Here is a 20,816-nt window from a genome sequence, read left to right on the forward strand (position 1 = left end):
CATTGCACATCTCATTCCCAAGTAGAGTTTTTTTAATGAAAGTTTGGGTGGGGAGAGGAGAAACAAACAAGCATTTTAAAAAGGTAACTCTCAACTTTGTAAATAATCCCTATCAATGTCCTTTGTAGAGGGGCAATAATCTTAATGGTGTGGATAGCGGTATGAACTGTTTTACATCTGCTTTTTCTAACTCCTCTAAATTCCACCTGCTACCGCAGATTAAAATCTCTGTGCATCACTGAGATCCAGGATAGGGTTATGCTGCCCTCCTCCCTCTTAAAAATAATCTTGTACAGTTCTGACCTTTTTTGGTACTCCCCTGGGGCCCACTGTACCACTCTACAGATAAGTTGGCCTTGCTGAGAAGACCCTCTTACTGATTGAACCTCTCTAGTCTGGCATTCTCTGGTCCAGCATCATCTGTGGCCCAGCATAATTTTAGTTAGCCTGATGTCCACTTATCATGGGTGTGGCCAGGTTTCCTGCAGTCCTATAAAGTTTGTTTACAGCCACCAGTCCTGACTCTGTGCTGTTATTTAGCTCTAATTTACCCCTAAATGCCTTCTAAGGGCCCAGTAAGCAGTGGAAGCATTGGTAACGCTGCTAGGCAATACTGATCTCCCATGATCCGGCAAATACTCTGGTTTGGCACTGTCCTGTCCCAAGGGTGCTGGACTAGGGAGGGTCAACCTGTAGTTCTTTTGGGGGGGGGGGGTAATTTTATTTGGTGGGAGGGGTGAGATGATGAGGAGCTACACAGAGGAAGGCAGGAGGTTAGTAGGGATTACTGGTGTTACCTGCATAACTTCATCCTGTTATAGGCCCCAAATCTGCAATCAGAGTCACTTAAGCAGACACTTTTGTCTGCCAGTATGGAAGCCCCTTGAAGCCAGGGAGGGGCCTCAAAGCACACAGGAAAAATGACTTTTCAACATTGGGGCCTTACCTTGTAAACTCTTTAGGGCAGGAACTCTCTCGTACCTTGTTAGCTTGTATATCACCTAATATAAAGGGGCCCTGATTTCAACTGACAATTATGGGTGGTGCCTTACTGAATACATGGACAGTGAAATCAGACCTCCCCCATGAAAGCTAGCTATTAGGGATGGAGTGGGGCAGGGCTAGGGGTGCCCCAACAGGGGATACCTACTATGCACTGGCTGCCAGCTACTAGTCCACCAGGGTCATTAGGAATGGGATATCCTCTTCCCCTGTACAGTCACTGGCACGGGGGAAATCAGAGCTACCTCTACCGGTTGGTGACAGCTGCTCTACGGCCTCGTTTTGGGTCAGGATCCTCACAGTTACACCACCATGAAATTTCAGGTGTTCTGAACCTGTGAAACTAATTTTTAAATCCTACAGTTGTAAAATTGACCAAAATGTATTGTGAATGTGGTAGGGCCTTACAGTTATGGGTGTTGCTGTAGTGCACAAATAATAAAAGCTTGCGATGGAGATGGATACTTAATGCATACTAAGCTAAGCAAAGAAGGCTGGATAGGGCCTCACTAGAACAGGAAAGCAGCAATTAAAGATTCCCCCAGAGAAAAGAGAGGAGAGATTCACTCGGCTCCTATCAACCCCCAAAGGAAACAAAAGAATAAAACACATTGGAATTTTTTTTTCCACATGAGGATTAGAAACAGGGATTAGCTTGATTTAAGATGATGCTTTATGCACAAATATTCTTCATTCTTTGGCTAGTCAGTCCAATAACTTAATAATCAACCATTCCCAGAGTTGGAGCAACTGTGAAAGACCAAATGTATTATTACAGCAAGTCAAAAAAACACTTTCGTAAAATATTAATCAGTTATAACTTTCGCATAAAATGTCTGCTGTAATCCTTATTTGTTGCACTTGCATGCAAGGATGTTAAATATTGGTTCACTGAATAGTCGAGTAACCTCATGAATTCTTATCGGTTAGTTGACTATTCTATAGTCCCTGGACGCGGGGCCAGCAGCCAGTGTGCCTTACTCCCAAGGAGCCCCCTGCCACTCTGTGCTGCTGCCTCTGTGTCAGAGGCAGCAGTGTGGGGTGCCAAACAGGAGCTGGTCTCTGAGGGGAACCAGTTTAAAAACCAGCTCCCCTCGCAGATCTGCTGCCTGTCACCCCACACTGCTGCCTCAGAGAGGCAGCAGCCCTTGTCTTAAAGGCGGTCTGAGCTCCCAGACCCGGTGCAAGCTGGAACTGAGCTGGGCTGTCTGCCTGCCCGACTCCTAATACACTTTAAATGCAGAGCCATAGCAGGGGTAGGCCCCAGACCCAACGTGAGCCAGGACTGAGCTGGCCAGCCTTCTAAAAAATTTACGGTGGGGGGAGAAATGCTTATAGCATATAGCATTAACCTATAAGCTTTTGCTTATCTGTTAATCGACTACACTATTACTTCCCTACTTGAATGTAATCCAAGCATTTTGTAAAGCTGAGTCAGACCAAAACCTGGCTAACAAAAGAATATGATTGAAGAGGCAATAATGTGAAAGGCACAGTTATCCCAAGATATGACCTGGTAATTAACCATAGTTTTTCAGCAGAACAATTCTAGCGGTAAAATTGGATATTTGATAATTCTGAACACAGGCATGAATCAGTGCAGGAGACTTTTCCTTTGTTTTCCAGATTCACTCTGGCAGCAGATGTTTGTAGTTCGGTTTTTAGGATCTATGGCTGTTCAATCAGATGATACAAATGAGGTGATTTATGAAGCTATGAGACAAGTATTGGCAGCTCGTGCCATCCATAACATCTTCCGTACAACTGAATCCCATCTCATGGTCACCAGCAAGAGTCTCAGGTAGAATACAATTCTTAACACTCTTAGCCCTACCATACTTCTGTTTTCCATTAAGGTACAGGTTGAATTTCTTAAATCCGGGACTTTCTGGTCTGGCAACATCCAGACTCCAGCAGGATCACGGATGTTGCTGGATCAGAGAGTCCTAACCCCTGGGAATGCAAGCCAGTCTGGGAGTCCAGTGGAGGGGAGCACCACCATCAGATCAGTGAGCCTGTCCCCAGAGAGCCAGGGCTAGGCAAGGCAGTAGTGGGACCAGCAAGGCCTGTCCCTGTGGAGCAGCCAGAGCTCTGTCCCCAAGGAGCCCTGGTCAGGCGCAGCAGCAGCAGCAGCAGGGTAGCCGTGGAGCCCTATCCCGCGAAGCTTCCACCAAGAGGAGCCAAAGCAGGCCCATGGCAACTAGGGAGCTCCGTCCCCAGATAGCCCCAGCTGGCTGGAAGTCGTGTGCTGAGCCCAAACCTTGTAGCAGCAGGGCTGGAGCCCAATGGCAGTAGGGGTAGAAGAGAGCCAGCCAGAGGGAGGGATAGTATCCTGGGAGGCCGGTGGCAAGGGACCTCCCCCGATCGGACCCCAAGGGTGCCAGACTAGGGAGGTCCGGCCTGTATCTACAGATGACAGGGTGTTTTAAATACACAGTCTTTTTCCTTACAGGATAGGAGACTTGCACGTGGAAAGCTAATTGTCCCTTCAGTGGAAGGGTTATGTAGAAACCACACTACAACCATTGTCTTTTGTAACAGATCAGTGAGTGGGCCTAGCACTCGTATCTCTTTATAGTTATAATGTAAGTTCTAGCAATAGACAAATCCAAAAAATTGCTCTAAAAGTTTGAAACTCAGGATTTGTTACTTCAGTGGGCCCCATGGCCATGCTTTTGTAAGAGGGCTCCGATTCAAATTAAAGTGGGTCCTTTCTTGTCTCATGCTTGTCAGAAATCATCCCATACAAGTTTTCAGGATGCAGTAGGGCTTTATATTACTTCAAGCAGAGAACCACTGTGCAAATATTCCTACCCACTTTGAATTTAAAACACTACTGCAAAATAGATTTCTTGTCTGGTTTTTATTGCTTTAAAATAGCAGCAAAGCTGTCTTCCCCATCAAAACTTTGATAGGGAAGCCCGTGCACAAATTAAGTCTCACGTGTTTGGGGAAAAAAAACTTTATTTGGGATGTTATGAATTTGAAAGTGTACAAATACAAACTTATCTAGTACTAGCTCATGGCTCATAAGCTATCCAGGTTTCCCATGTCATCAGAAAGGCATCATGGTCAAGAGCAAGGGTCCTGGAGTGAGAGTCAGAGGAGCTGAATTTCATTCCTGGCTTTGACACTGACCTGTTACAAGACCTTGGGCAAATGAAGTCAAGCCCATGCCTCAATTTTCCCATCTGTTAAATAGGTATAATGACACTGTTTCTTTTGTCTGTAGTGTACAAACATTTTATAAAGTCTTTACAGAGATGCTCAGTATTCTTACATAAAACTTTTTACAATTGCAGGTTAATAGACCCTCAAACTCAAGTTACACGAACAACTGTAAGTAATTCTTCATGTTGATAGTGACGTTTAAATAACTAACATCTCTTCGATTCATTTCCCTTGGCACTGATAACATTTAATGCCAGAGGAGGATCAGTCTTCCAAGTTAGTTGAGCTTTTGCTAGTTTTAAAGTTCTCTAATATGCTTTTCTAGTTTGAACTTGCCAGCGTGACGCAGTTTGCTGCCCATCAGGATAACAAGCGACTAATTGGTTTTGTGGTCCGTGTCACCGAGTCTCTGGGGGAAGAATCCATAAGTGCGAATATTTTTGAGAGTAACACAGAAGGCGAAAAGGTCTTGTGATTGTTTTATATTGTATTTCTTTACAGCTTTTTAAAAAGATTAATCTTAGCATCAGTGTGTCTTTAAGAAGCCTCATATTGTGGGAATGTTATATAAATGGAATTAGCTGGCTTCCACTCTCAGTCTAATGAGTTACAACACTGTGATGGCCTAATTCCAGGTGCATGTTTCTAGACAGCACCTAAGAACAGAATTTATGTGAATGCTGATGCTACCCTCTCAGGTCTTAGGAGAGGAGTCAGTATCCAGCATAAGTGTTGGCAAAACTTAAGTTTGTCACTAGTTGTATGCAGTGTAGCTGCGTTGATCCAAGACTATGAGAGAGAGAGAAGTGGAGTAATATCTTGAACTGGAACAATATTTATAGGTGAAAGAGACAGTCTTTTAAGCTACCCAGAGATCTTCTTCAGCTTTGGGAAGGGTGCACTAAGTCACGGCTAAACACAAGGTGCAACAGATTATTTAGCATAAGCAATTAATACCTATTCCAGGGGACCATTCAAGACCTGAAGAGTTCTGTCTGTGGTTCTCATCAACAGAGGCTGGTTCAATAGAAAATCTTACCTCTCCCGTCTTTTCTCTAAGTTAAAATAGACTGACAAGGAAGTGGGAGTGTTAATTCTTGTCCTAATCTCTTGGACCTAGATACAATCTCTTAGAGAGACAATGCAGAATAAGTCTGTTTTAATACTAAGGGATACTGCTACACATGAGATAAGACTGGGGAAACAAAGATAGGAGGCACAAACCCACCAGTTTTTTCTCTGCATTCTTTGGACTACTGCTGTAGAAGGGCTTTTTCATTAGTAACTAAGGCCCAGCTCCACCTAAGTTAGGTGCCTGGCTCCTAGTTTCATACTGATGTGGATGTGTTTCTCTCTCCTGTTGAAGTTGTTCAACTGTGCATAAATAACAGTCATGGAAGCAGAGAGACTGGAGCTCTCTCACCTCCCAGATAAATACCCTAGCCCTTGAACATTGTTCTCTCCTGCCCAATGACTAAGTATTTATGCACAGGAGAAACTCAAGGAGAGCCATCATTATAGGCCATAGCTCAGCAGGTAGAGTTCTGGTGAGAGATGGGAGAGCCCTCTTCCATTAAATCTTGTCTTCCCGTTTGCTTGAGAGGGGTGGTTTGAACTTGAATCACCCCAATCCAGGGTTGGGGAACCTTTTTTAGGGCAGGAGCTGCTGACCCACAGAAAAATCAGTCCAGGGCTGCATACAAGTGAAAAGCAAAAAATGACAAAAAAAACCCTCACTGATGTGGCCCCTGACTGAGGATGATGACACTCCCCACATTCCCCTTCCATACCAGAGTCCAGGGGGCCCAGGCTAGTAGATTGTGTGCTCCAGCCCCACAGTGGGGGTGTGTGCACACTGGATCACCAGTGCAGGCTCCCCCATGCTGTGGGGGGTGGGGAGGAGCCCAGAGCCTCGTGGGCCAGATCCAGGCAAGCTGGGGGCCGCATCTGGCCCCCAGGCCTGAGGTTCCCCTCCCCGCCCTAATCTCATGTGAGTGCTCTAACCACTCACTGGGCTAGAAGTTAAGAGTAGATACCACCACCACTTCCTCCTCCTCCTGTTTTGTGCAGAGAAAGGCAAGCACCCAATTCAAGGTAGTGAGTTCCTGGTTGTGAAGAACAAGTAGAAAGTACCTACCTCCATAAGGCAGCACAGTCCTTAGGAGACAATCCTCTTGCTGGCATCTCTTCTTAGGTGGCTCCTCAGCTAGCATGCTGGCTTCTGTGAATTGCGTTCTTAGACTTCTCTTCCCATTCTTTGTATAGGGAGTCTAGGTTCCTGACTCAGGCTGTGTCAATTGCCATATTGTTCCTGTGATTTCATGGATATCCAGAAACTTGAGCGTCTTAACACTTTCAGTCACTGTGGGTCCATTGAAGCTACTAATCTTTCTACTGACTTCAGTGAGCATTGATGCAGACCCTAACTTTGTAAAGCAGACCTATTTAACATCCATTTTTATGATTGGAGGATTTTTTAAAGATACTTTAGCTATATGAACAGTCTCAAATATGGTGAATTTTCAATTATGATGATTCATACAACTTAGCATACATTTTTAGTTTTAATTTTTACTAAGTCCACTTATTTCTTCTGCAGATCTGTTATGCAATAAGCTTGGGAAAAGAAATTATTGAGGCTCAAAAGGTGAAGTATATTTGTTTTGATTTTTCCTCACCCATCTCTCATTGTAGTACTCATTTATGTCCTCCAAATTTGACTGCACCACATATCCATTCCCCCCCACACACTGTGTGTGTGTGTGTGTGTATGTATAAGAAAATACATGAGACCTGAAAACTATCGTTGCTATTAAACGTGTGTCTGTGTTAAATGTATAACTCAATCAGCTATACAGTAAGGCTATGTCTACACTGGCACCTTTTCCAGGAAATGCTTAAAACAGAACAGTTTTCCGTTATAAGTATTTCTGGAAAAAGAGCGTCTACATTGGCAGGATGCTTTTCCGGAAAAAAAGCCCCGATCGTCATTTTCGCGATCGGGGCTTTTTTGCGGAAAAGACTACTGTACTGTCTACACTGGCCCTTTTCCGGAACAGTTTTCCGGAAAAAGGACTTTTGCCTGAGCGGGAGCAGCATAGTTTTTCCGGAAAAGCAGCTGATTTCTTACAGTAAATCGTCACTGCTTTTCCAGAAATTCAAGGGGCCAGTGTAGACAGCTCGCAGCTTATTCCGGAAAAGCAGCTGCTTTTCCGGAATAAGTGGCCCAGTGTAGACACAGCCTAAAGGTTTACATTTACTGCAGCAGTCTGATTTGAGGATTATTTGAGACAATTCTCCAACCACAATCTAATTCAAATATGTATACAACTGGGTGGGAGGGTGTATGTTGAAAAATGCATGTAAAAATGAAAAACTTCCACACTAATACTTCAGTAACTATCTACTGCTCTTCTCCTCTGGGCTGTGAAGTAAGGATGAGATTTTTCCACCCATAAGAAAGTTACAAATTTGGAAGATTATCAAAATCTCATGATTTACCAACATTTTCTTACATATTTCTGGTGTCAATGGAGTTCTAAAGCAAGTTAGATATATAAAGTTTCTTCTGGGAAAAAAATTACACAATAAGTAGTGTTCCCTATTAGCTGTACTCTTGTGTGACTACTCAGGAGACATTTAAATGCCACCCACCTGATTAGCAGAGTCCCCACATTTAGGTTTTATTTCTGTTGATGGGATACATTTGCAAATGTTTCCATGCACATAAGTTTATTCTGTACATGGATAGAAAAGATTGACAGGAACACAGACAATAAGCAAAGAACCATTCTTCCAAGAAACTGGGTAAAACTCATTTCTTCAGTAGTTGGCAAGTTACCCACAATTTCCACCATATTTTTCAAGGACTGAAATAGTAATTCTAGCAGAAGCGGCAAATAAAAGCTTTAATCCTGAAAACAGTCATGCACATGATTCATTTTCTGTGCAAGTAATCCTACTAAATTGAAAGATTATTCATCTTTACAGGACTGGGGTCAAACTCATTTACATAACGCTGTATTTTAAAGTATATGCAATTCAGAGAATACAAACCTGAACAGAAGCAATGTGCGCCAAAAAAGAACAAAACAATCCACAGTTTGTTTAACTTAATGTTCATTAACATCTTCCTTTCAGGATCCAGAAGCACTAGCTCAATTAATGATGTCCATGCCACTAACAAGTGATGGAAAATTCAAATTATTGAATGACCAATCTGAAGAGGATGGAGCCATTCCCGAAGAGCCAGGAGAGGAGTCAGAAGCATAAACTTTTAATTTTTCATATACTTGTTGGAAAGGGGGAAAAGCAGGGAATCTTTTTTGCGAAGATCTTTGGTTTTCACCTGTTTGTGCATAGCCTGGGCCAGATTCTCTTCTCTCTTACACTAACAAGAATAAGGAGTAATTGAGTGAAGTTTCTCTTGATTCATAAGAGTGAACAGAATTTTGCCTTCTACGTTTGCTTACTTGCTTGTTTAGAACAGCTGACAATCTTGTAGAATGTTTCAGTGTTAGCACCTTGATGCTGACAGCTGAAAAATGCTGACTGTTCAGAGCAAAGGGTTAATGTCATTCTTCAGATTTATATACTTTTGGTTAGTTGAGAGGTACTGATCACCACTTAATTGACTTCCATTGGAGTTGACTGCTCAGCTGCTCTGAAAATCAAGCCACTATAGAACTTTTGTACAGATTGTACCTTCCTTAACCAGAACTCTCTGGTCTGGGAACATCTGTGGTCAGGTAGTACCACGGATGTTCCTGGACCACAGAGTCCAGGTATAGGGAGGTCGGGCCATGGGGCAGAAGGGCCAGGGATTCAGCCAAGAGCCCCATGTTTGGAAAGGGGGGGAGGGGTCAGGCAGCACAGCACGGAGTTCTGGCCTCCTGTGTCTGGGCAGGGGCCAGTAGCCGTAAAGAGCCACAGCCAGGCAGGCAGCGGTGGGGCTGGGCTAGAGCCCTAGCCTGGGGCAGTAGGGGCTATGTTGGGAGGGACCTCCCCAGGTCTGGCAAATCTCCTCATTCAGGACTGGTCAGATCCTGAAGGGGCTGGATGAGGGAGGTCCAACCTATGCCTGTAGTCATCAGTAATTTCCATAATTTGCATGATATAGTGTATGTATCTGAATGAAGGTTAAGCAAAAAGCACTATTTACTTTATTTTCAGATGAAGTTTTTTTTAGTTTCTAGTGTTTAAGTATAACAAGAATTTATCTTGTGTTAGTCTATTTACAAAACAAATTTGATAAACACTAATTTTTCCTATTAATCTATTTTTGTATTGCACCTAGACTAGGCTTATAAAATAAATTTAAGTGCCTATTCATCTTCAAGGGGACCACACAATTACAGAATGTATAAAAACATAGCTGGGTAGAAACACAGCTTCTGGATTTATTAAATTCCACTAAAATGTAAACAATTCACAAGTAGTCAAGGAATTGGCATGTTATTTCTGTGTGGTTTTTATATGGTTAAGCTTCTTGAAAGTAGCAGCCAGGGATAATGGTTGTAAGTCAGTATGTTTATAGAGTTAAGTATGGTTAACATTAATTTTATGATGAAATATAAGGTCTGACAGTCTTCAATTAAAAACTCTACCAATAAAATACTAGATTATAAATCTATAGTATGGTGACTAGTGTTTTCACATCATTTGCCTGAAATGAGGCACTTTGTGTGCTGCATACTGAATTTAACTTTTTTCCCCGTTTCATCTGCAGTGTTATCATATAGGACCTGTTTATGGAGGTCTGGCCATTTTGTGTTGCCCAGTCAAGAGGCAGTTGGTCTGTCAATCACAGGAACCCATTCTAAACCAGACTGAACACGAAAACCCATGCAACATTGGGTCACACTATTCTCTATTTGTTTCATTTTAAAAACTTAGCTGGAACAGCTGAATTCAATCAATTCTAATCAAATTCTTTTCAAGCACTTACCAAGAAACTAGCCTTTCTGATACTAAACTCTAGCACAGGACAAAGAGGATGGCCTTCCAAAAAAGTTTTGCAGATGTCCATTTTGCATGGAATCAGTAAGGCAGAGGGGCCAGACTCATCAGATTTATCAATGAACGTTTGATTGAGCACCATGCACTCACTTTACGACTAAGACACACACACACTGTTTTGTAAGAACAGTTACACTGCTACCCACTTTTATTGGAGAACTGAAACTTGCTTCTATTTCAGAAGACACCTGCTACAGAAGAAAAAAAAAATCAAAGAATGATGTTCTCAAAATTACATTTATTATCTCTATGTACAAAGTGTACTCTACTCACAGAACCAAAAAGACTGAGATAACAAAATACCCTTTTTGTATAATGAGTTAGATAATACATGTTACATTTGGTCCTTCATACCTGAGAAATTGAAAATGGTTATCAATGGATGTCAGGTGAAAAATTCAAATTTCCCTCTAACTTACAGAATGCAATAGGGTCTCAAGAAGCTGCACTTCAACAAGCCTACAGCTATACACTGGAAGCGTATTAGCAGCATTGTTGCTCACTGAAGTGGAGACAGGTCAGCGGTTAGTTGAGCCAACACTGTGGAATCAGCCTTCTAGTTTAGTCCTTGTTTCTGAAATCAGACTAGAGCACTTACTCGGATTCCTCCCCCAATAATACTGTTGTACAGAAAGAACACTGGAAGGAGAAGGGGGCTAATAAGTCTTGGTTATCATTGCTGCTTGACAGAAGAATAAATATGGCAGCAAGTCAGAAGAAAGGCATGGGCTTTTACTACCACTTTTGCTTCCTGTGACACCAAGCCCAGACACAGGAATAAGTGAAAGATGCCAGCTACTGCTGCTTTCTGCATCACCTGCCCTCCTCTCCCATTGCTAAGTGAAAGAAAAAGGCAAGCTAGATAGCTGCTCTACCAGGCCTCAGCAAAACGAGACCATCCTTGTTCCCTCACTACATGTGGCATTTTCTGAGTGAAGTAGGGGCAAAAGCAGCTTTTCTAAGAGCCTCCCTTCTCCAGACCAGAGGCTCGCTCCGACAATTAGACCCAAGCTGCAAGAGCACTGTAGTAGCACTGCATGCAGTTGTAATCTCCAGTGAAACGGTGGATTGTGGAACTCTCTTCCCTGGCACATGTAGGAGTGTGCCCCATCTTTCAGCTGGAAATAGAATGAATCCATACAAGGATTCTTCCCCATTAGTGAGATTCTACTGCATTGTGAGATGTTCTGAATACATTAACTACAATCCTATATTAGCAAGAAGACCTATATTATTGTACATATGTATATATTCACAAATACATTACATATCCACATACTCTACCTCTAAACAGGGTGTTCTAAAAATAGTCTTGAGTCCTTTCTGTGGAATTTCAGTCTCCAGAACCTCAATACTCTGTTAGCACTGTACAGATCAGGAAGATACACTACCCAAGATTAACTGCAATATATTAAGGGTTTGTAATAGCATTCTTCCAAATTAAAGGTTAAAAGAGAAAAGTGCAGACTATATTACAGCATAGGTGGTGCCATGAAGGGACATGTTTACATAAGAACGTGTCTATAGGAGAAGTGAGAAACTCTCTAGCCCAACATTCTTCACTTCACAAATGAGCCTAATGAAGATGGTTTGGAAAGGGAACATGTGGATATGCAATTACAGGAGCAGGCAAGTTAGCAGGAATTGCAGCACTGCTGAAAATGTTTGTTATTGGCCCCAAAAGGTCAAATTCAACACAAATAATTTAAAAAAATTACAAATTAAGTATAAAAACCTCATCAAAACAAAAAGCAGATCAATCAATTAGAAATTAGGCTATGCAGCACTCTTTAGAACCGTCTTAGTAATGACGATAAATTGCAAATAAAGGATTTAACAACAGTTCATGATGCTTTTGGTCACGTTTTCAGCATTAGGGGAAAAAAATCCATGCAGTCTGGTCCCTTCGGTACTGTATCAACGAAACATTTGCCCTCAATTTCTACATGAATCAGTCACTGGGATTTGGGGAAGAGGGATAAAAGGTACATTATATTAGTCATATATACAAAATTAGTGACCAGCTTTGGAGTAATTTTGAAATATTTATAAAACAGCATCTTGCCCTGTGATGATGAGATGATGAAGCTGGCAAATGTGGTCCAATAAAATATGCCAAATATGCAAAAAAAACAAAAACCCTGCAAGTCACAGTTAGTCTAACTGACATGTTATTTAGCTAGCAAGGCATTGTTTTATGTTCTGGGTGATTAAAAATTTTAACAGTATCTTTTCATGGTTACTGATAACTGGCACTTAATTTTAAGATAAGGTCTAGTCATTTGAGTCAGGAATCTGGATAACTATTGTAACTCTTGCACAATCCACACACCTGTAGTAAGCATATTTAAGTTATACAGAATTCTCACAGTGTACAGCAGCTTTTAGAGGCTGCAGTGCAATTATTGTTGATCCTATAGTATGTAAGACTGTGTGGACAACACAAAGGGTATATCAGACTTACAAAAGTAAGGAGATACAGACTTGAGGCTGAAACTTGTGCTTAGGTACTACAGAATTCATAAAATGTAAGATCACTTAATATTCACAGACAACTGTTCACTCAGTGCCTGGTCATAAGAGGAAGCACTATCATCTCTAGTTTTCTCTTCTTTGAATTTCCTTACTTTTGTATATGAAAATCAGGCCTTCAATGTAAACCTAAAGCAGTTCCACATTAGCTTAGTTTTCCTTTTTCCCCTTCTTTGGTATGAAAAAGGAAAAGGCAGGGAAAGTGAGCTACTGAAGGGGCCCTAATGCCCTTAGGTGAGCTGATAATGCCAATGGATCAATATTAATGAAGAATAAAGGCTTTGTGTGATACTCTTAACATTAATAAGGGTTTCAGTATTTCGTATACATTCACAAGGTACGCTGAGCATTTTACAATGTAGCCTGCGGCTATAGCATTAGTTGCCACATATGCTCTGGAAAGATGCATTCCTAGCACCCGAATTATTTTTCAGACAATAGATCTGGAAATGCAAACTGTGTGTCTTGAACTGTTTTCTCCTTGTTGAAGAGTTCAAAATGCCTAGTGCAAACCATGGAACAAAGATCTGGAAGGTTTTTTGTAAGTGATATTTTAAGGTTAGGGATGCAAGAAAGCATCTGAAATTAACAAATTACTAATTTTGATCAGCATTTCTGTAACTTCAGATAAGTTGTTCCTAAGCTCAAAGGTTTTACATTCTAAGTTTCAGATAAGAGCTAAATTTTGTAAATAATGTAATAAACTCCTGAAAAAATAGGTCTTTCCAATGGAAATACGGACACAAACTAAGCTATAGTAGCCCACTAGGTACTGTTACAATATTGTACCATTTTCTATAGATTTTAACATAGCAGGTAAATCAATCTAGAGATTTTATCCCTATAGTTATTGGCAAAAACAGAATAATGAATAATTCTGATAGGTCATACAAACAATGCATACCAGCAATACTATTTCACAACAGGATCTGCAGGTGCAATACTGGAGAAGTCTCCATTGCTAGTTTTAATAGATTCATCTACAAAAGAAAAAAAAATTAAAAACAGAATTTGAAACTAATAAATATTATATTTTCAAACATTTTCCAGACATGGTTAAAAATAAGCCTGCCATGTACCATGAACATTCAAGTTCTACACTCTTGGCTGAGATATCCAAAATGTCAGTGCAGCAATAAGTCCCTGACCCTACAAGCACTTACATACACACATTTGTTGATATGGTTAGTCCCAATCAGTGGTACTACTCACATGAGGAAAGTTACACATGTGCTTGAAAGTGTTGCAAAATTAAGATCTCAATGTAGAAGGGAAAGCCTATGATATTATCTAACTCACAGCATTTCATACTTTGCACATGACTGACAAGTTTACCTTGACTATGAAAACTTATCTTGAAATGTCTTTCAGAGGAATATTTTATTACTTTATTAATAACGGTGGCTAGTTAACTCAAGTTTCCACATTATTTGTCCCTATTAACTTTTTCTTTTTGGGGGGTAAAGTCTGAATAGCAACAGCGTGGCTGTGAGCAGGGCTGCCTGAGCAGTTAGCTGCAGAGCTGCTCCAGCAGCAGCCAGAGTGGCTGTCCTTGGGGTCAGCTACATTGGCTATTGCAGAAATCATAGAGGTTGCAGAAAGTTCTGTAATGTCCATGATAGACACAGAGCCCTAATCACAGCCACTGAACTATAGCTAATAGCAATGAGGAATGATTCAAATGAAATTCCTTCAAAGACTTAATAAGATGGTAGAGGGGAACATTTTACCAAACTGGTAATGGTGAGAATGATAGTGCATTTAAGCCCATAAAGTGAAATTACTATTTATCTGCCGTCTAGGCTCAATAATCCATCTTAAAATACACCCCGCTCCAGATATAATCCCCATCAGATGTCTTTCAGTCCTGAATTACCATTACAGTCTGACAACATTGGCTGGGGTGTGCAGTTCTGCAACATCAGATGACAGTATGAAGAATGTAGTTACTCAACACCAGGAGAGCATGTTCCATGTTTAAGTCTTTGAGCAATACTGCACAGGAAGCCACAAAATCCTTATCAGGGTATCTTTGCAGACACAAGACTTTCAAGATCTCAACAAATCCTACAACATTCACTAACCTTCTTTCTCTTTCTTTTCCTGGTTTTCTTCTGCTGCAGTTTTGTCTGCTCTAAAAAATATTCTTGCACTGCTCAGCGAGAAATAAAGCAGTTCAAACTCCTAATGAAAAATATTTAGAGAAGCAACTATCAGTAAGTTGTAGTATATCACTGATTTATTATCTGCAGCAATGGTTCTCAAACTGTGGGTCAGGACTGCAAAGAGAGTTGCAAACCCATTTTAATGGGGTCACCAGAGAAGGCTAAAATGTGCCTTGAAGCTACTACGTTTCAAAAGGTATGCAATAAGGCTTGCCCTTCCTCTGTTTGAAAGCGGAGACATTATACATCTTCACAATTCACAGAAATAACATCTAATGCTATAAATCACACTCCTTTGATCCTCTATGTATAGACACAGACATCATTGTATTGTTTATTGCTACCTAGTTCCTAATTCCATGGTCAGTCATTCTCTCTCAAGTGAGACATCTATTACAGTTTTCAAGCTCTCAGGGGCAAGGTACTTCTCTTTTAACGTATCTTAAAGCACCATGCACACTCACAGCATTATATATAAAATTAATACCACAAACCTCATCCTTCTATTGAGAGGGGCATTTTTGTGCGAGGCAGCATTAAGTAGTCAAATGGTCTCTACAAATTCTTGATGGTGCTTTCTATAGCACTAATAAATAACTTGAACCAAGACAAGCAAATGTGGAGTTCTAAACAAGTTGTATAACTGGAACCATAATGTACCTGTAAACAAACTTCCAGTCGTTTGTGGGTAAGGTTCATAGTTTGTAGTAGCTTTTCATCTTGAGTAGTGGATTGCACATTCTGTTGCTTAGCCACTGCTCTTATCTCCTTAACATACTTCTCCCTGACTGACTGGAACCAGTGAAGTGAGTCAAACTCCTGATACTGATCCAAAAGCTTTAGAATGTAAGCCACACCTGCAGTCATTAACAAACCATGTACCAAAATCAAAAGGCAAATTGGACAAATGCAGGCACATATTCCATATATACACTTTAACATAAATACTGGGACTATTCACTTTACAGCAGCTATCTTACAATTAAGTCTTAACTGTGAAGCTGTAATAAAGAACAAGTTTACTTTATTAAAATATCACAACAAAAAGTGCTTGTATACATGATCCCCTGAAAATAAAAATGTTGAAATAAACACAGTCACTAAAACAACAAACAAGTGGTGAATGAAATATGTAAAATTCCATTTCCCTATGGTGAAGTGTTATCTGTTTTAGCAGTATGCACAGAGAGAAAGAACTAAATAAACAAAATTGAAACTGGAAAGCAATAATCTACACAAGTCATGCTGAAGTAAGGACAACTCATATTTTAAAATCACGAGTAATGGACAATGTTAAACATAAATTGTGGCAAAGTATTATTTTGAAAAGTCTTGATTTTGCCAACTGACTGGACGACTGGAAAACTAGACAGTATGCTCCGACTCACCCATGGCAAAACCATCATCAGTGAAAGCTGCTCCACATTTATTCTTTTTATTCAGTTTCTCTTTACAGCTAATTGAATGTTCTACAAAGTTGAGAGTCTGAAATGAAGGAAAGACAGTTGTTCTAAAGAATGACATCTAGACTGTGTCTATATTAGCATACCATTACTACCATAAGTTTTGCTGACAAAAGCTCCGATGTGGACTGTAAGTTGGTGGGAGAGCCATCTCCTGTCAGCATAGAGTGGCTAAATGGCAAACCTTACAGCAGTGCAGTTGCAGTGATACAACTGTGGCCCTGTAAGGTCTGTCACATAGACATAGTCTAAGAGTAAGATTTGGAAAAATAAAAGCTGATTATTTGCATTTTTGTCAATTACATCTAAAACCCTAAGCTGGATTCAGAGTCCCTGGCTTATAAAGATTTTGGATGAACAGCCCATCCCTTTTCTAGGCTTTGGGGAGGCAGCTGAGAAATGGAGGGGTCTGAGTGGGTACAGTACAGTAATTACTCATTTAACACGTGCCTGCTTAACATGTTTTCGCAATAGCACGATTTTTTGGGGGGGAACGTTTTTCGAATAATGCGACCGTGCCTGAAATAACACGAAAATAATTAAGTGGCAGACTACTTCAAATGGCAGTATAAGTTGGTGAAAGCAGTGGTAATACACATGAACGGATGAATACACGTGGTCACAGCGCTCCTCCACTCACCCACATATTTATCTTTGTGTTTTAACAAACCGCAGAGACTTGTGTTGCTAGATATCTTGTGTTGCTAGATATCTAATGTGACGTTGACGACCCAGCACCAACAAAAAATTGACTTTGCCACCATCACCTGAAATGCAACCCCCACCTTTTCCCTTATTTTTAAAGGGAAAATTGACCCCACATAGCACATTTTCGCTTAGCACGAACTTTTTCAGAAACGCGTGTATAGTGTTAAATGAGGAATTACTGTACAATTAATAATGTAAAGTATAATTTCAATTAGATTTGCTGGTGCTGGAAGCTTTATATGATATCATTATTTAAATAGTGTTTCATATAAGGGACATAAAACAGGAGCACAGAGCAGGTTTCAAATGGAAGTTTTAATAAAGCTAAATATAAACAAAATAAATGACTTTTCTTAAAACTAACCCAAAGATTTAAGCTGTTTTCTGAAATCTCACTAAAGACAGTATTTTAAATTTGTATTGAATTACTCAATTTTATTTAGAAAGTTACATAGGAGAGTCTCATGCAGTTTTATTGCTCTGTTTAGATGGAGCTAGTCTTTAATATATCATTGTAGTACTACTACACAATGGATGGGTTTTAGGTGAAAGGTCAATTCTCTTCAACTACCCAGCAAGCAAACCAATAGTTTATTAATACACATACCAGAGAGATGCATTCATTAGTGTGCAGTAGTTCAATATAGTTAAAAGTTCAAAAAAGTATTTAATAAAGCTTTTTGAAATGCACCCATCTTTGAAACACAACTGAAAGATGTCAGGAGAAGGAGAAAAACTTTCCCTCTGGTTATCTGAACATATTCATCCATTATTTTTCTAGCTTTCCTTGGATTATGTGATTCCCTTTCTCACCCATTACCAAGACAGTTTCCCCAATTATCACCTGTAATACCATTAACTCACAAACATCCCACTCTCCCTACCTTTAATATCAGCAATTCACAGACACTTACCTTCCGTCCTCCCCCTTCCCACCCCCCCCGCATCCCCCTTCTGTTCTGCAATGTGATTTGTCCTTTTCATATTTGTTCATTTTTTTTAATTGTATCCTTTGGTATATATGGTTGTGACTACTTTCTTCCACTATTTGATCTGAGGAAGTGGGTCTGGCCCACGAAAGCTCATCATCTAATAAACCATCTTGTTAGTCTTTAAAGTGCTACATTGTCCTGCATTTTGCTTCAACTACCCCAGACTAACACGGCTACATTTCTATCACTTTTCCTCAGTTATATCATCCATGATGGCTTTTCATTTTTCACAATCACACCTGGAGGTTCAGCCACCTTCAGCTACTTTTCTATTATACAGGCAGTCCCCGGGTTACGTACAAGATAGGGACTGTAGGTTTGTTCTTAAGTTGAATCTGTATGTAAGTCGGAACTGGCGTCCAGATTCAGCCACTGCTGAAACTGACCGCCAGTTCTGACTTACATACAGAATCAACTTAAGAACCCCAAGCGTCCCCAAGTCAGCTGCTGCTGAAACTGATCAGCAGCTGATTCCAGGAAGCCCGGAGCAGAGCAACTCTGCCTCGGGCTTCCTGTAGTCAGCGCTGGTCAGTTTCAGCAGCGGCTAAATCAGGACGCCTGGGGCAGAGCAGCTGGGGTGCTGCTGGGTTGCTCCAGTAGCGCCTGTGCTGCCCCGCTGCCCGAGCCCCTCCGCGGCTTTGCTCCGCGTCTTCCTGGTCTGCAGACCAGGGAGACGCGGAGAAAGCCCCGGAGTACACGGGCGGCAGGACCGCAAGGTCCCGCAGTCCGTGTACTCCGGGGCAGCCCCGTTCGTAACTGCGGATCCGACGTAAGTCAGATCCGCGTAAGTCGGGGACTGCCTGTACTGAGTTTCCACTAATTTTGAATAATTATTCAAATCCTGTAGAGAGGCTTTGGATGACTCCCTCCCAATCCTACCCAAACAAATGCATTTCTAATTAAGAATATAAGAATAAGCCATACTGGGTCACACCAAAGGTCTATCTAACCCAGTGTCCTGTCTTCTGACAGTGGCCAATGCCAGGAGCTGTGCCCCAGAGGGAATGAACAGAACAGGTAACCCTGAGGTAGTCCTTCCTTGTCACCCATTCCCAGCCTCTGACAGAGTTAGGGACACCATTCCTACCCACCCTTCCTTAAACCTGTTTTGAGAGGAACTGAGGTAAAGGCAGCGGTAAGTGCTAGGTAATTACTACCTAGCAAGCAAACATCTGCACACACACACCTATTAAGGAAGCGTAGGGGCTCACGGTCAAACTTGCTCTCAATTGCGAGGATTCGTATCCAGGGCACTGCTGCAGGACCAAGGACCTCTGCTCCTGGCATTATGCACAGGGGCAGGGAAATTCCCCAGTCAATGGTGCCGCGAGGAGAATGGACAGGGGCAAGGCAGACCTGTGCGGAAGGGTGGCGGGGGAACGGGCAGACTCAGATGCAGTAAGCGCCGGCGAGAGCTGGAGACGCGGGCAGGGCGGAGAGACAGAGCTGGTGTCCCTGTGCTCAAAGCGCGGGGGAGGACGTGGGGGGGGTTGTTAAAAACGCTTCTTCGCCAGCAGCAGCAGCTGGTCCCAGCAACCCGGCTCATGGGGCAGGTGGCTGCTGCCCTTGTCCTGGCTGCCTCGTGCTCTCGGGGCGTTGGTCCCCGGGCCTTACACGTGGCAGACGCGCCCCTCGCTCCGGGCGGGACTCTGCGGGGGGCCGGCCGTGCTGCTGCTCCCGGCGCGGCTCGCACGAGAGGGAGCAGGCGGGCAACTTCTGCCGGCGGGTGGGCTGCCCGCAGCGCGGACCCAGGAGCGGAGGCGGCCGCGGCGGCTCCGCTTGTTGCAGTGCTCTGGGCGGGGCTGACCCCGGGAAAGGGCTGGAAGCCTGGCTCTGAGGTCGCTGCTTCAGCTCCCCCTCTCCCCCAGCAGAGGCGCCCCCGCCTGGCGGGGCTGGGAGGAGCCCAGAGCCGGGCTGCTGGGTCCTGGTGACAGCCCCGCTGCTGCAGCCTGGGGATGAGCCCCGGGGCGGGCCCCTTCCGGCGCTGAGGGGCCCGGGCGGCACCATGAGGATCAAGTTCAGCAGCCTCGCTCTGTTCGCAGCCCTCCTGGGTGTTTTAAGTTTCAGCTTCCTGGTGGTGGCCCTCGGGACCGACTTCTGGTACATCATCGACGCCTCCCCGCTGGAGCGCAACAAAGCCGCGGGGGAAGCCGGCAGGGGGGCAGCCCAGGCGCGCCCCTTTGCTCCGCGTCTTCCTGGTCTGCAGACCAGGGAGGCGCGGAGCAGATTTTCTTGCCGGGGAGTACACGGGCGGCAGGACCGCGCGGTCCCACAGTCTGTGTTCGTAACTGCGGATCCGACATAAGTCGGATCCGCGTAAGTCGGGGACTGCCTGTAAAAGCTAGTTTTAGAATAGCAAAGAGTTCCCAATTTGGGCCTCAATTCTGCAATCGGATTCAAGTATTCAGAACTCTGCTAAAAAGTCAGTGGGGCTCTGCATGGAGGCAAGGATCTTCCTGACCAGATCCAACTGCAGGATGAGGGCCTTACAGTTGATACTCTAGAACTGAAGTTAAAAATGGTTGGAGGTCCCCAAGCTAACGCTGAAAGGGCACTTGTGGGGAACAAGCATTTTAATATCATTTTCTTTTTCTCCTTTCATTTCTGACTTTCTTCATCACATGCTATACCAGATGTCAAGTACTTTATATTATATCATTGGGACACTGGGGATTCTGCCACTGACTTCATTTACAATGGATGAAGAGATTATTTTTTTAAGTTACTCTTTCAGTCAAGAGATCCCATCTGCGCTCTGTGGAGAG

At 42.6% G+C, this 20,816-nt stretch overlaps 2 protein-coding genes across 6 annotated transcripts in view; one reads left to right on the plus strand and one right to left on the minus strand.

Annotated features, from left to right (window-relative positions):
* APPL2 (adaptor protein, phosphotyrosine interacting with PH domain and leucine zipper 2) overlaps positions 1-9,807 on the plus strand; it is a 62,783-nt gene extending 52,976 nt beyond the window's left edge. For all 3 annotated transcript variants that reach the window (XM_075938590.1, XM_075938601.1, XM_075938612.1), the window contains 5 exons: positions 2,629-2,803; positions 4,305-4,341; positions 4,499-4,639; positions 6,773-6,820; positions 8,314-9,807. In XM_075938590.1, coding sequence (XP_075794705.1) covers positions 2,629-2,803; positions 4,305-4,341; positions 4,499-4,639; positions 6,773-6,820; positions 8,314-8,445 — 533 coding nt within the window. In that variant the 3' untranslated portion in view covers positions 8,446-9,807. The remainder of the gene's footprint in view (positions 1-2,628; positions 2,804-4,304; positions 4,342-4,498; positions 4,640-6,772; positions 6,821-8,313) is intronic.
* Positions 9,808-9,943: 136 nt separating this feature from the next.
* Positions 9,944-20,816, minus strand: part of WASHC4 (WASH complex subunit 4) — a 70,008-nt gene continuing 59,135 nt past the window's right edge. The window contains exons 30-34 of one of the 3 annotated variants that reach the window (XM_075938562.1): positions 16,277-16,373; positions 15,549-15,745; positions 14,808-14,907; positions 13,628-13,703; positions 9,944-10,382 (exon numbers count right to left, since the gene is read on the minus strand). In XM_075938562.1, coding sequence (XP_075794677.1) covers positions 13,636-13,703; positions 14,808-14,907; positions 15,549-15,745; positions 16,277-16,373 — 462 coding nt within the window. In that variant the 3' untranslated portion in view covers positions 9,944-10,382; positions 13,628-13,635. Of the gene's footprint in view, positions 10,383-10,409; positions 13,704-14,807; positions 14,908-15,548; positions 15,746-16,276; positions 16,374-20,816 lie in introns of those variants that run through there. The other 2 variants (XM_075938557.1, XM_075938551.1) reach the window with 2 other exon arrangements.

This window comes from Pelodiscus sinensis, chromosome 1, assembly GCF_049634645.1.
Source record: "Pelodiscus sinensis isolate JC-2024 chromosome 1, ASM4963464v1, whole genome shotgun sequence".
Taxonomy (NCBI): domain Eukaryota; kingdom Metazoa; phylum Chordata; order Testudines; family Trionychidae; genus Pelodiscus; species Pelodiscus sinensis.